The 14,773-nt window shown below is 40.1% G+C and overlaps 1 protein-coding gene across 8 annotated transcripts in view; it reads right to left on the bottom strand.

The window, feature by feature from the left end:
* The window catches only part of LOC124640007 (ubiquitin carboxyl-terminal hydrolase puf), a 49,129-nt gene that overhangs the window by 13,678 nt on the left and 20,678 nt on the right, over positions 1-14,773 (bottom strand). For 5 of the 8 annotated variants that reach the window (XM_047177567.1, XM_047177569.1, XM_047177570.1 and 2 more), the window contains exons 20-45: positions 13,820-13,948; positions 13,256-13,435; positions 12,643-12,997; positions 12,152-12,276; positions 11,871-11,990; positions 11,392-11,514; positions 10,886-11,062; positions 10,307-10,418; positions 9,639-9,853; positions 9,083-9,251; positions 8,335-8,579; positions 7,756-7,959; positions 7,280-7,452; positions 6,680-6,846; positions 6,069-6,162; positions 5,725-5,902; positions 5,006-5,146; positions 4,400-4,560; positions 3,885-4,011; positions 3,378-3,488; positions 2,911-2,987; positions 2,717-2,825; positions 2,217-2,375; positions 1,455-1,649; positions 699-845; positions 152-316 (exon numbers count right to left, since the gene is read on the bottom strand). In XM_047177567.1, coding sequence (XP_047033523.1) covers positions 152-316; positions 699-845; positions 1,455-1,649; positions 2,217-2,375; positions 2,717-2,825; positions 2,911-2,987; positions 3,378-3,488; positions 3,885-4,011; positions 4,400-4,560; positions 5,006-5,146; positions 5,725-5,902; positions 6,069-6,162; positions 6,680-6,846; positions 7,280-7,452; positions 7,756-7,959; positions 8,335-8,579; positions 9,083-9,251; positions 9,639-9,853; positions 10,307-10,418; positions 10,886-11,062; positions 11,392-11,514; positions 11,871-11,990; positions 12,152-12,276; positions 12,643-12,997; positions 13,256-13,435; positions 13,820-13,948 — 4,158 coding nt within the window. The remainder of the gene's footprint in view (positions 1-151; positions 317-698; positions 846-1,454; positions 1,650-2,216; positions 2,376-2,716; positions 2,826-2,910; positions 2,988-3,377; positions 3,489-3,884; positions 4,012-4,399; positions 4,561-5,005; positions 5,147-5,724; positions 5,903-6,068; positions 6,163-6,679; positions 6,847-7,279; positions 7,453-7,755; positions 7,960-8,334; positions 8,580-9,082; positions 9,252-9,638; positions 9,854-10,306; positions 10,419-10,885; positions 11,063-11,391; positions 11,515-11,870; positions 11,991-12,151; positions 12,277-12,642; positions 12,998-13,255; positions 13,436-13,819; positions 13,949-14,773) is intronic. The other 3 variants (XM_047177571.1, XM_047177573.1, XM_047177575.1) reach the window with 3 other exon arrangements.

The raw sequence follows: 14,773 nt of genomic DNA, 5'->3' as shown, positions 1-14,773 counted from the left end.
CTTGACAACACATTGTGTCCACTTAAAATATTTTTTTTTTCTAAGATAATACAAAAAGAGTTTTAACTGACTACAGTCATTTCCCTTGACTGTTGCACACCCAAAATTGGTCTGGTAGATCTTTGCAACATTTTCCATTACTCATAACTACCTGCAAAGCAAGCCACTCGAGCGCCGCATGTGGACACACGTCGGCCGCATCCCACAGCCTCGCGAGCACGAGCTGCGTGAAGCAGGGCAGGCCGCCCGTGGCGCCCGCGCCGCCGCCGCTGCCCTCTACTAGCAATGTCAGCAGCTTAAAAAATGGACCGCAGCTCTGCAAGTAAAAAAAAATAATATTAGACAACATTAAGTATACATGATTTTATATTACTGCGAGGACAGTGATGCGGAGGAATACTTCGACGCCTAAACAATGTTCTTTTAAGTATAAAGGCTAAATATAACCGGGTAAGGTCTAATTTAAAGACAATATAAACGCCATATAGTTTAATTAAAACAACTGATTACTATGAATTTTCTCGTTCAATTTTCAAAGTAAAGTTCAGTACAGAAAACCACTTGTTTATGTTGGCGGTGAAATTGAGCCTAAGTACTTGATTTACTTTTATAAGAACACTTTTTTCAACGATATTACACTTTTCAAAATAAGGGTCACTAATAGAAAAAAACTTTTACAAGAGAGGTATTTCACATACCTCTGAATGTTTAGCGATCGCCTGAAAGATCATGTTGACGATCTTCTGCGCGAGCGGCTCGTTCCAGCGGCACAGCGCGAAGATCAGCGACCGCGTCTGCTGCAGGTTCAGGCAGTCGCGCGTCTGCTGGTAGATGAACGGAAACCCCTGCGGAACACGTTTGGAGTTAAATGAGAGATATAAATAAAGGTAATGCAATATATAAGGTATGTGCTCATGACACATGGGGGTGGCCGCAGCTACGATTTCCGTATACCAAAAAGTAGTTAAAAAGCCCGACTACTAGGGTGTCATAGCAGTCCGGAGTCTGGAAGTTAGCGGTGTTACACCCCTATGCTTGGATGGTCACGTAAAGCTGGCGTCCCTGCTACTTAGTAGCTGTTGTCGATACAATACCACGGCAGAGGCCGTCAGGCGGATTTGAGAAAAGTCTGATACAAGGGTTTGTTAGGTGATTAAACCTGCAGCTCACTCGATAAGAGGAAGAAGGGTGACCATCATATCTAATGCCCAGATCTTATGTCTTACTTATTGAATATATAATCTATTTATACACTAATCTATGCTAAATCCTACCTTCGCATGTAATAAAGCTCTGGCATCGGGCTCGAGTAAGGCGAGATGTCCGGCGGCGTCTCGCGACCGCTCCACCAGTCCGGCGACCAGGGCCACCATCTTGTCCAGGGCTCCGGGACGTAGCTTGTCACCACCACTTTACTCATTGAATATGTAACCTATTGTTATAGTAAATCCTACCTTCGCATGTAACAAGGCTCTGGCATCAGGCTCGAGTAAGGCGAGATGTCCGGCGGCGTCTCGCGACCGCTCCACCAGTCCGGCGACCAGGGCTACCATCTTGTCCAGGGCTCCGGGACGCAACTTATCGCCGCCACTTTCCGCGTTTGTACTCCCACTGCCGCTTCCTCCGGCTTCCTCGGTTGGGGATTCCGCCTAGAACCAAATTATGATATGTTTTTTTTCGTTAAAAAAGCAATATATTTTTATATATTCCTTTATTTCAGGCAACTAGGGCCCGTAGAGACACAAATACACATTTATCATACATAAAAATACTTATAAATTAATACATACAATTATATAAATAATATTATGAGGCTCAAAAAGAAGAATACGGTGGAAGAACGGAAAAGTAATGTCGCGAAAACCAGGTAAATTAGAACATTGATATTATTAACATGGTTATTGATTGTGACGTAATATGAAAAATGCGCTAAACTATCATTTGATGTTCGTACCCCCCATTTTAAAAACCATTTGTAGTCTTTTTTTAATGTTTTTGTTAGACTGTAGCATCTAAGCGAGATGCTCATAAGCATGCTACGCAGGATTCTAACTAAATAAAAATGCTTCATCAATTGTATAAAATATAAAAATTAATAAAATATAAAACATAACACACACACAAAAAGTTCCGACTGTACAGGTTTTAGTCCGCCACAAGACAATTCTAACAAAACTCAAGTTATTCATCCATACGGTAAAATAGTTAAAACTCACCGCGGTAGCATTCTGTCCGAGATAGAAGTTGACCATGCTGGAGATGGCATTAATGCGCAACATGAACTTGCCCTCCTCCTCGCCCATCTTGCTGAACTCGTACAGCAAGCTGAAGTACTCCGTTAAGTGACGCAGGTGAGATCGAGCGCCGCTCTCCATCTGAAATTATTTTTTTTTAGAAACTGTTGGCCTAAAGAACGTAAAATGATGGCATTTAAGACTGCATTTTACGTTGCGAATGGAACTTTTTGCATTTTAAACATCAATGTTGTATTAGAATGATAGAAAAAATGGCTTATAACAGTTACAACTTCGTTAGCCTCTCTGTGCTAGTCTCTCTGTCCTCGATCTGCTTTGGAATCTGTATCTAACTCGAACATATTTGCTACAATCGTAGCTCGTAGCGAAGAGCTACGCGCTACGGTTGTGTCGCCACGTAGCCATAAAAGTCTGTCTGCTTATTTATGTGTATTTATTATATCGTGCCGAAGTAAACTTACCAATGACAATAACATCCTTATAAACCTAGTAACACAACTCGCTTCGCCCAACTTGCTATTATCCTCGCCTTCTTCCATACCTTGTAGATACAAGGCACAATGACTAGACCTGCAACAAATACACATCAATTACTTTTTAGTTTGAAGCTTATTAAGCTTTATTTACTCTTGAAGATATTGGTGGTATTAGTTACCTCAGCCTTTGAATTACGTGCATACAAAGTCTTTGAAACATTTGCCGCACCATCTGATTGGGGCATTTAATTAAAACCTGAAACAAAACGGTCAAGAAAATCAATTGGTAAACCATAATATAATTTTGTCCATTCGTCAGGCAGCATAGATATGCAATAGTAGATAGATTGGCTCATCGTTAGTTGGATAGGGGTTTCATTTAAGCAAATAGTAAATATCTCAATTGGGTGAATTTTTCATGTGCGCGTAAATATGTGCTACTTTCCTCAACTTAAATGCAGTATTTATGGGTTTATATTTGGTCATGGGACATTAAAAATATAACGGATTTTGTTATAAAAATTTTCGTTTGATACATAGAGGGCAACAGGTTTTTCGAGTGTTCGTTTTTGGACTCATCTATCAGGCATTGCTGATCTATCAAACGGTAGTGGGATCCTAAATCTATGTTAGGCAGTATACTCACTTGCATCGGCCACCACGTGTCGTCCGCCATATGACCTAAGAACCACTCTGAAGCTGCCGCAGACGCGTTGAACTGTTTCGTCACTAACTCCACCCACGACACCATTGTTGGCTATGGAAATAATATAATTTGCAAGCTGAATATGAGGCGAGAAACCACATTTCAAGCAAATAAATTCTATTCTATTATTATAATCAAACTATTTTGGATTGAGCCCAGATGTATCTGCATTCTGTATTTATCATCATCAGCCTGTTTTATAGTCCGACTGCAGGACACAGGCCCCTTATAGTCCCACTGCAGGACACAGGCCCCTTCACATACAGAGAAAGAATGATTTTTATCACCATTCTTACTTAAGGCGCATTGATAAATATTTATTATTTATTTTATTTTAATTTTTAAAAGATGAAATAAATAAAGCATTGTTGTACCACATAAGCTGAGACATTTATACATGAATGTCTATTTCACAAAAGTATTTATTTTATGTAAATAATTTCCTACCTTCTCCTTAGCATGAATGAAAGTCTCGATGAAGAATGAAGTAGAGAGCCGCGCGGCTACCTCCGTCACTTCAGGCCTCAGCGTCATCAACGACTGCGGCACTGAACTGCACATTTGACCCATGAACCTATGGAAAAAGTTGGCCGATTACCACGCGAAACTTTGTAAGTCGCAACCAAATTAGGTATGTTAAAAAGGGTTTAATATAGTTCAAAATAGTGTTGAAAACCATTTTTTAATGATTGTGTCGGGTTAATTTGAACATTCGATTTGACTATTATATGTTACACGAGTTATTTGAACAAGAAAGTGTGTCTGTTTCAAGCGCGAAGTTCTCACGTGAAACAAGACGTTAAAGTGATCAGCTGAAAGACAATGATCATTTATTTAGTAGTATAAAAAAAAACAATATAATTTTTAAATATCTAAGAGCAGTATTTAAAAAAACTCTCAAAATCATTTCACAAGTTTTTTGGCAACACTATTTCATCGCCGCCATGTCATATAAAACTTACGTGAAATACGCATGCTGGAATATATTCTTGTCGTGTAAGAACTGCATGTTATCGTCCCATATCCACTTGAGTAGGTCGGGGGGCAGCTTGATGCAGGGCGACGCGTCGCTGCTTCGACGCTCTATTGACGAGCTGGGACTTGCACCTTCTGCTGTTGACGACTAGGTAGAGAAAATAATATTTTGAATCCACTTCATATTCATATTTAGTAAAAAGTCGATATGTAAATTCATAAAAATGTTTGGTGTTTTGTTTTAGTTATTGTTTAAAATCTGTCTTTCTTTAAAATGACGTTTAGTCAAATAATGTGGATGTTTGTTGAATTGTTCAAAATAAAAGTGAAGTTGCATATCCGCGTTGCGACACATTTAAATTATACGGCGCTTAAAGAACCATTACTTTTAGTTCACCTATTAAACAAGATAAGTAAGCTAAATCCAAGTACATTTGACACAACTACCTCAATGATTAGCATTAAATGTCTGCTACCAGTCTTTCTTTCGCAAATCGACACTTATCATTCATCATCACGGATTGTTTCTAAAATATGTTAGCCTAACCAAAATGACACTTTGATCCCATTACTAAAAAGTATTATATTCAAACCTGTGGTTCCTCCTGCTGACCACACTCCGAGCCCCGCTGACTGCGCGGCGGGCTCCACTCGTAGAACAACATGTATGCACTGTTTGTCTTCTCGAACGAGAAATCCATGAACTTGTCCGTCACTGAGTCGTAGGTTTTACTCTGGGGAACAGAAAGGTAATTATTTTATTATGGTAACTTAATTACTTATAGTAGTTAATTAATAAGTCACAGAGAAGCTTTGGAGATAAAAATGGGAGAGAAAAAAACAATTACTGTATCAATTTGTAACACACTCCTCACAAACTTCTTGACAAGTAAAAGCTATTGGATTTAATTATAATTTCGTATAAACATCGTGTTATTTTATCTGATCTACATTGTATGTGCCATATTTACTGATTTAAGGCGATACACTGAAAGTTGAATAGAGAGAGGCGTTTTGGAACTAACAAGTACAACCATAAAAAAAACAAACATTAAACAATATTTTTTTTTTATACTAACCGTCATCTCCCCACCGAAGCACTCAGCAGCAATATGCGCGGGATCAAAAGGCTTGACTTCAGCGTCGTTGAACAGTAGCCACTGGTCGTGATGTTCATGCTCCCGGTTGCGAATGACCGAATGAACGAGTAATAGTGACCGCCATCGGCTGTACCAGTGTGTACTGTCACGCCTATTAGCTCGTATGTAGAGGGAGAATTATGAAAAAAACTTTAAAAAATTCTTTAACTCACCGTCATCTCCCCACCGAAGCACTCAGCAGCAATATGCGCGGGATCAAAAGGCTTGACTTCAGCGTCGTTGAACAGTAGCCACCGGTCGTGATGTTCATGTTCCCGGTCGCGAATGAACGAGTAATAGTGACCGCCGTCGGCCGTACCCGTGTGAACTGTCACGCCTATTAGCTCGTATCTAAAAGGGGAATTATAAAAATAGGAATTAAAATTTAGCGCAAAGTTCGTCTTTGCGCTAAAATAATAAATTGCGCAAAATTTCAGTAAGCGCAATTTCATGTTTGCGCAGACAATATTATCCTGTGTGTCGTAAACCTTTTAACGACTGAGCTTTGGTTACTTACTCATAGTGCTCTTCAAATTCTGAATTGTCTTCCATTTCAGCTGCAGTCGGACTAGCATCGCCTTCTTTCTTTTCTGCTAACTTATTTTTCTCTTCTGAAAGACATACACATATTTAAAACTACAATACAAACTAAACGTTTCAGTATACTTTACATATTCTATACTAGCTTCTGCCAGCGGTTTCACCCGCATCCCGTGGGAACCTCTGCACGAACCAGGATAAAAGTAGCCTATAGCCTTCCTCGATAAATGGGCTATCTAACAACGAAAGAATTGTTCAAATCGGACCAGTAGTTCCTGAGATTAGCGCATTCAAACAAACAAACTCTTCAGCTTTATAATATTAGTATAGACAAGATAAGTCCCACGGTTACATTAAAATACATCCTATTTCATCAGCCCAGACAAAACCATATTTGAATTTATTTAGTTTAGCTATTTTATTTGGCAGTTTAATGAACAAACTTACCAATCGAATTCATAATTATTTATGCTAGGTAATATCCATAATATTAAAAACAACTAGTTCGACGTTTCGATAGAGCTTTCGTAGGCCTGTTTGAAATATAGTTTTTTACTTCGACTTTGAACTGTTATACTTTATTTTTACCTTGATACTGCGCCGGCATGAGATGTTTCTCCACGTAACCAGACATGTCAAGTCGCATGGGGAACGAGAAGTGCGTGTTCACTTTCTCCTTGAGCATCGTCAGCATGTTGAATGTATACCGCATCGTGTTGAAGCAGAGTATGCGGGGGAGCTTCTTGAAACATGCACTGGGAATAAGAGTAATAATCTTAGTATGAGGAATTTGTTACGTTATCATGTAACTGGTAATCAGATAGGTAGTATTTCCTTCTGAATCTGATCAAACTGGAAGCCGACCAACTTTTATTTGAGATAACTGTTGGTGGGTACTGAAATCATACCTTATGCCCATTACTTAAAGTTGAAAATAAAAATCACACAATGCAGTTTCTTAGTTCACGCGCACCGCAATGGTGTATGAGTTGATCGCTCCGACTGTAATAATGTACCTTATGACTATACAAATAAAGTTTACATTACCGTTTCTCAGCCCGTACTTTGGCCGCGCATTGTGAGCAAGTGTAGCAGTTGTCGCCCTCTAGCGTGTCCTTACCTGTACCTCTTAGCTGCTCCAAGACTATACCTTATGTCTATGTAATAAAGTTCAAAATACAACATTACCGTTTCTCAGCCCGCACTTTGGCCGCGCATTGCGAGCAAGTGTAGCAGTTGTCGCCTTCTAAAGTGTCCTTGACCGTGACCTCGTCGAGGCTCTGGTGAAGGTTGCGCATGTCGGCCACCTGACACCGGACTGTGTAGAACTCTTCTAGAGTTCGGGATACGTGGGGGCAGTCCTGTGGGGCACACAATATAATTTAGGAGGTAAAACCGATTGCATATAGAATATGGTATCTAAGATGCGAAAACACTTTTTAAGCGTAAGCAATTTTTCATATGAAACAACTGTTACAGCTTGTTTAAAACATGTTACAACCCGATTTACGTAATAAACACATCAACAAGTTTCTCAAAATTTTCGCTGTCATTTTTTACAACTTAATTTGTAGGGAGTAAATCTATTAGGTAAAACTTTTTTCTGTAGTAACTATCTGGTCTATCTCTTTGTTTTTTCACCAAAATACTGAACTGTATCTTACCAGCGACACAACATTATTGCTCAACACCCCACAGAAGAGCGTCTTGACTAGTTTCTTTAACTCAGGAGTCATCTCCTCGAGCTTGGAGACGAGGTCTATGAAGAACTCCGCCATGTCCTTCTGTTCGCCCGTGTTTAGCGGCTGGTGATCCATCTGGTAGACCTTGCAGAAACTGCGAGGGTTGTACGCTTTGCGCTCGCTTTCCTGGTAACATAAAGGGGTACATAGTCAAGTAAGTAAACGACAAAAAGAAAATTCTTTATTTTAAAAGACGTATAAATGACTGCCCTGTCATCACATCTCTATAAAACTATAGCCATATTTTTTTTTTAAAGTAGGTAAACATTTTACACAACCCTATCTGCAAGACATACGGATTATTTTGAAACCACCATTTTCAAAGCTTTACTAGACCAATACATAAAAGAGAAATATAAAAAGTTATTTAGTTAAAGTAGGCTGAAAATCAGGTAAAGTTTACAAAAAAGACAGCCTCCAAAAAACGTGTGTTTTGCTGGGAAGAAGAAATGGTGAAACATACTCTCCAGCATAGTTCAAATACTTAACGGATATACTAACCATAAGATAAGCAAACATCCTCTGCATCTCATGCAAAGTCGCCGAATGCCTGCTAGCAGCCGGGTCCGCCTGCAGCAACGCAGCTCTTGCTTGCGGCATCATATACAAGTGCTGCATACACGACGCCATGTAACACGTGGCTCCAAGGTTCGTGAGGCCTACGTAACCGCACTCGGAGCGAGACTCTTCAGCCGGCCAGTAGTCCCAAGGGTAGGAGGACTGAGGACCTGCGTCCAAACAGTAACCTTAGAAAGGAGAATTTTATTAGTGTTGTAGTTATTTTGGTTTGTTTGTGGTGTTTTTGAATGGGAAGTGGTTGAGATGTAAATGTAGATCATAGCTGCAGTAACTTTGTGTAGTCTATATGTAAATAATTTATTTCGTTATTTCAATAAACTGTACGCTGATCAAAAACGGTCAAGTGAACGTTGCACTCGCTTACGAAGGGTTTCGTTGTCAGTTGTGATATCAAGTATTTATTTTATTACGTTTTTACTATTTACTTTAAGCTCAAGATCGGAGGGAGTGGAAAAGCCTACTGCAAGAACTATATCCTTAATGAAGGACAACCAATATCATCAATCAAGTAACTTCAACCGACTAGCTATTCAAGTTCACAACATACAGCCTCATTACAAATAGCAAATCCAAGAAAAGGCAATTAGTATGTATATATAGTCGACACTTTAACATTACAACCAGTACCTACAAAACAAAAGTCAAATCATCAAGTCCACATCCAACTCACCAGGCTTATGATGTTCCATGAGCTTATTGTGCAGTACCATGTAGTTGTCGGGCGCCCCACGTACTAGCTCCACAAGTAGATCGTACGCCGCCGACCGAGACTTCTGCGACTTGCATTTAGGTAAGTTGCGGTTTTCTGGGTTGGGCACGTCGAATAGGAAGCCGAATACCTGGTGACGAAAAACGTATGATGTATTTCGGTTATATAGGGGTTTTTTTCGAAATCAAAACATAGGTAATTTCTACAAAAAAAAAACTCAAATTCGAATGCACAGTGCTTAAGGGCTAAAGGCAATCTCAACAAAAATACTATGAGTTATTGTTGTTTTAATCACGACGAATAAGTGTTTGCTACTTGTCTTTTTGGAGGGGAAAAGTTAATATTATGTTGCATTGTAACCTACCCGTTTAGGGTTCGCATAAAGTCTCTATTGCACTTCGCTTTTGCAACAAAAACTAGCGTTACAATATACAGTAATTTTATTCCTTTGATTCTTCAACGGACGTCCCCAATAAAAAAATACACGCATTCCAAAGCAAAAAAAAAACCAACTCACCATTTCCAGCGTCCTAGTCCCCTGTTCCGACATCTTGAACCTGAGCGGATGTTTAACGAGATGCGTGAGTAGGCTGAGCTGCCCGTACAGTCCGTCGTCAGGCGTGCAGGGCTCCGTGCGACGCTCTATGATCTCTCGCTTGTCTAGCGACGAGTGTATTTGTTCGCAGAGCTCGTTTAGGTCGGGGGCGCCGCTGTCTTCTGATGTGGCGCCCTCTGTTGAATTAAATATAGTTTAATGTTATAGGTATATAGGTCTACTCGGAAAGGATGACAAAAATACATGAAGGGAATCACAGAAAAATGTAGAAATGGATTGAGGTGTTCAGGTAGGTAATTTCATGCAAAACGTTGATACACAGCTGCATTCTATGAGTCTGAAAGCCAATCCCAACCTAATTAGGAACAGAATCAGTAAAATTGATTGAGAAAACGATATGCAAAAAGGTCAAGAGAAGTACTATGTAGTGCTGCAAGAAATCGCTTGTGGATAGTTATGTAAATTTTTCGCATTCCAGAATATATCAGAAACAGAGCCTATGGAGATAAATCTTAAATTATCTTTTAACAAGAAATACTGTGCCTTTGTACTATTTGTTATATTTGTCTTCTTGTCTGAGTGTTACTGTATATATAAACTATTAAATAAATAAGATGCTCGTTCTGTACCTTTAAAGAAGTCTTCAGGCAAGCCATCAATGAGTCGGCACACGAGCCAGAAGTAGTCTCGACAAGCCGGCCCGTACGGCTCCTTGCCTTCCTCCGCGTGATGATGCACAACCTGTAGAAAAATAACTATATGATGAAGACTGCCTTTATTTGTGATTAAGTTGGGCGTTAAGTATAAAACATATAGATACACAAGATAATCATTTTTTTGAAAGGAATATCTAAAGAGTATTTTTTTCTCCAAAAAAATATTTGGTTTCCAAGAAATCGTTAGATTGCGTAACTCGACCTTTACCAAGACTCCAGGAAAACATTGCACCGAGCCCTCTATAATCTGTTGCATGGTTCAGCAAAGTCACAGATTTCTGCGCAAAATAATCTTCCTATCTCCTTTTATGTCCCCTTATTTTAATTGTTGATAATATAACATGTACTTTTCGCTATACAATACAACCTCAAAGTTATGACGTAAGTCTTATATGACGCTCGGTTTCGTACAAACAAGATCAACGTCATCTAGCCAGCAGGTAGGAAAATAATAATAAAGAAAAAACATCCTTGAAATTACATTCCAATTACCTGATAGAATGTGGCAATACTAACATCGTGGTGGTGATGGTGGTGGGGCTGGGGATGGGGACGCATGTCTGCAGCGCGCGGCAGGTGTTCCAGCAGTAGTTGTAGTAATGGAGCCAGGACTGCCACTTCGCCGCCTGCGCAGAGCCGGTAGAGGGCGCTGCCGGCTTCGCGACGGACCTAAACAAAGAAAGAAATATAAGCCAGTAAGTCTGACACCAGTCTAACCAAAGGGGTATCGGGTTGCCCGGGTAACTGGGTTGAGGAGGTCAGATAGGCAGTCGCTTCTTGTAAAGCACTGGTACTCGGCTGAATCTGGTTAGACTGGAAGCCGACCCCAACATGATTGGGAAAGGGCCCGGAGGATGATGACATCTATAAAGAACGGAAACAACAAGTAGGAAGCTTTAAGGATCCTTCAAGTCTTTGGAGTATATAATATTTTTCCTAAACTTTCCCTGTCACTTTCAGGACGTTGATAACTATCTAAATACTGCTATAATAGTTACCGCAGGATCAGCATCATCAAGTAACAGTCGTGGCGCGGCGCGGCGCAGCGACCACGCCAGCGCCACGGCATCGCCACCGCCACGCGCCCACCACACGCACATACGCATCGCATGCTGCACCACCTATAGGATATATACCAATTTATATGAATCTACTATTTAATGTACCTGTAGTAATAGCTGTGTTTGTGATCAATAAATAAATGAATCTTGAACCATGAGCAAACTAAAGTAGTATTCAATGTGGAGTAAACAGTTGCGATCGAGTCCTTATATGCATGGCCTTGGGCCACTCGACCAGTGATAGATACGTATCCGGATAATGTAAAATATACCAAAAACTAAACAAAAGCTAAACCATGTAATGTAATGCGGTATGATAATGCATTAAAACCATAGACATGGCAAATGTGTTCCTGAGTATACGATATTCAGAACAAAACTTAGATAAGAGTATTTTATATTATAAAGTGACATACCTGTGCCCTCCCCCAGAATCCAGTCTTATAAGTAGTGGGCTCCTTCAACGTGGCCGCCTCACATAGTATCGATATTAATCGCTCTGTCGTCTCTTCCACGCTCATCAATGACAATAAAGACTACAAAAATAAAACAACAATGTGCATACTTCTAAAAACATCTGATGATTTTGAATGAAAATTTCAACTCGATAAAATATCGACACAATATATCGCGCTATCGGAATAAATTAGTGCACCGACATCGAGAAGTTTTATCGATAGTTGACAGCTCTACTTACCGGATGCAACTTGGGCGTCTGAGCGGGATCTGTAGAGGGCAACGTGCCGATCCTACACAATAGTTGCAGTAACAACGCGAGGCAATCTTGTCGCCATTCGCTGTCATCATTCCTTTGTAATACTCCTAAAACAAACATTTATTATGTCGATAGTTCAATTGTAAAGCTAGTTTAATTCTTGCAATTCAAATTCAACTTTATTTCTTTAAACATAAATTTCAATTCTCTTTGTCTCAGTAAGATTAGGAAATGGATGAATTTTGATACATTGCAACTATAACAAAACTAGCTTCCGCCAGCGGCCTCGCTCGCGTGGTGTGTTAATAAAAAGTAGCCTATGTGTTAATCCAGGGTATCACCTATCTACATACCAAATTTCAATCAAATCGGTCCAGCCGTTTTTGCGTGATTTAATAACAAACATACATCCATACATTCTCACAAACTTTCACATTTATAATATAAGTAGGATAAGTAGGATTAACACTCACCTGACATCATAATATCATACAGCAGTCTTAAACCTCCCTTCTTAATAAACAATTCGTTCCAGTTTTCTACGGCGGCTTTTTCCTCCTCACTCTTTTCATTAGTGACCAGAGGACTGAGCGTGCTCACAGTATTCTCCTTCACGTTAGGGGTACCACTGTTACTTGAGCTGAGTTTGTCGATAATATGGAGGGAATACATGAGTTTCTGCGGACTGGTGGGGTCAAGTAATTCTGGTAGCTTGCTCTCTGTCGGGTTTTGGAACGCTTCGAGTAGCGTCGGGTTCAATGGCACGGCTTGTAGTATGTCCCATACTCGGCGGGATAGGAGTTGAGCTTTTGTGTGTGTTACGGGCTCCTAAAATACATATTTTTCGTTAGATATCTCTCACTAAGGAGTTAGCAGAATCTCCCATTTTGATATGGAGTAAGATGGAAAATTAGTGCCATAAAAAAATCATCCACGGTAAAAGATTTTGAAATATATAGGAAATGCAAGAACTAAAGTGACATAATTGAAAATACACTCTGAAATAAGGTCTACTTTTAACGTAATTCTCATATGAAAAGAAAGCACACATTAATTAATAGGTTTTATAACTTCAACAAGACTTACTCCATTAGCACCAGGCTCCTTCATCTGTCCCAGCGCTTGCATGAGAGTGAAGAGATGATGGAAGTAGGTGGGGTCTAGCAGCAGCAAGGTGGGCAGGCGAGCTCGTGCCGGCGCGGGCTGGGCCGACGGCCACTCCGCCCACGCGCCACGCCCACCCACGCCCACTGATACGAACACCAGCTGAGAAATAATAAAAAGGTTTAATAAAACAACTTATTCAAGATTACAATATTTAATTTCAGAATTTTTGATCAATTTGAGTACTAAATCACAACACCAAAAATACTTTTCTTTTTCAAATCTGTTTTTTATTTGTTTGCAGATTCGTTTATTTTACATTTATTTGTGTAGTTTCTTCCATATTGATTTCTGACACTTACTCGAACGAATCTTAGAAATAAAACTCGTTATACCTACGGATTTTACCGCAGTTATATTAATATTATTTAATCCCGACCGACGTTTCGAATCCTTTACAGCATCCAAATTCATGGGCAGACTAGTTTCTTTTGGTTGCATGCATTTTTTTAACAATAGTGTAAATTATTGTATTCTAGTATATACCTGATTATCTTTGAAGCCCATATCATAGAGGGTCCTCTCGTCATAATCTATGGTCAGTTCTTGTCCCTGCGTGATCATACGCAGCGGTCCGTCTGTTGAGAGCGCTGTCACGCCCTCTTCGCCTTGAATCTGTGAATAATGTCAATTCGTTGAAGAAATCGTCGTTAAGTTTTTATCCTACAGTAGTAATTACAAAATTATTTTAAGCAGATATCATCAGTTTTAATGCCTGATAACTGTCTGATTTCAAAATTCCACCTTTGTCGTGTAAAATATAATATCAAGATTATTCACGACGATTAATTCAATATAAAACAATTTATCTTTACTGCTGGACTAGTTTATATTATGTGTGTTTTGGATTTTAGCCGTGTAGCGACGGCTTAAGAATACATATGTCGCTACCCCTTCTTCCAGTGGGTGTCGTAGAAGTCGACTAATGGAGTCAAAAATGCACCGAACACCAGTGCGAGAGAAGGAAAACTCGAAAAAAACCCTCTATCAACCCGTCTGGCCAGCGTGATAGCAGTAGGCTAAATACCTCTATGAGCAGCACAAAAAAGCCACGGCCCCTAGTTCCCGGCAGTCCCGCTATTCCCGGTCACGGTGGCGACCGTGGTTACGGCGGGACAGGGGGTGCGAAGAATCTCCGGGTTACGGGAGGCCACCAAACACAACTGACTCTTGCGACGTACAACGGCCGCACGCTACGGCTTGACTCGCATCTGGCGCAACTCGAGGTGGAACTTGGGAAGATTAGGTGGCACATATTAGGGTTATGTGAAGTTCGAAGAGAGGGGGAGGACACCATAACCCTCGAATCAGGTCACCTAATGTACTTCCGAGAGGGGACCAACAATCCCAAGGTGGCGTTGGGTTTCTGGTTAATAAGTCCCTAGCTGATAACGTTGTGGAGGTGTCTAGTGTGTCGAACAGGGTAGCGTACCTTATCAT

This window comes from Helicoverpa zea, chromosome 20 (genome assembly GCF_022581195.2).
Source record: "Helicoverpa zea isolate HzStark_Cry1AcR chromosome 20, ilHelZeax1.1, whole genome shotgun sequence".
Classification (NCBI taxonomy): Eukaryota; Metazoa; Arthropoda; class Insecta; order Lepidoptera; family Noctuidae; genus Helicoverpa; species Helicoverpa zea.
This window is presented reverse-complemented; position numbering and strand designations above follow the sequence as displayed.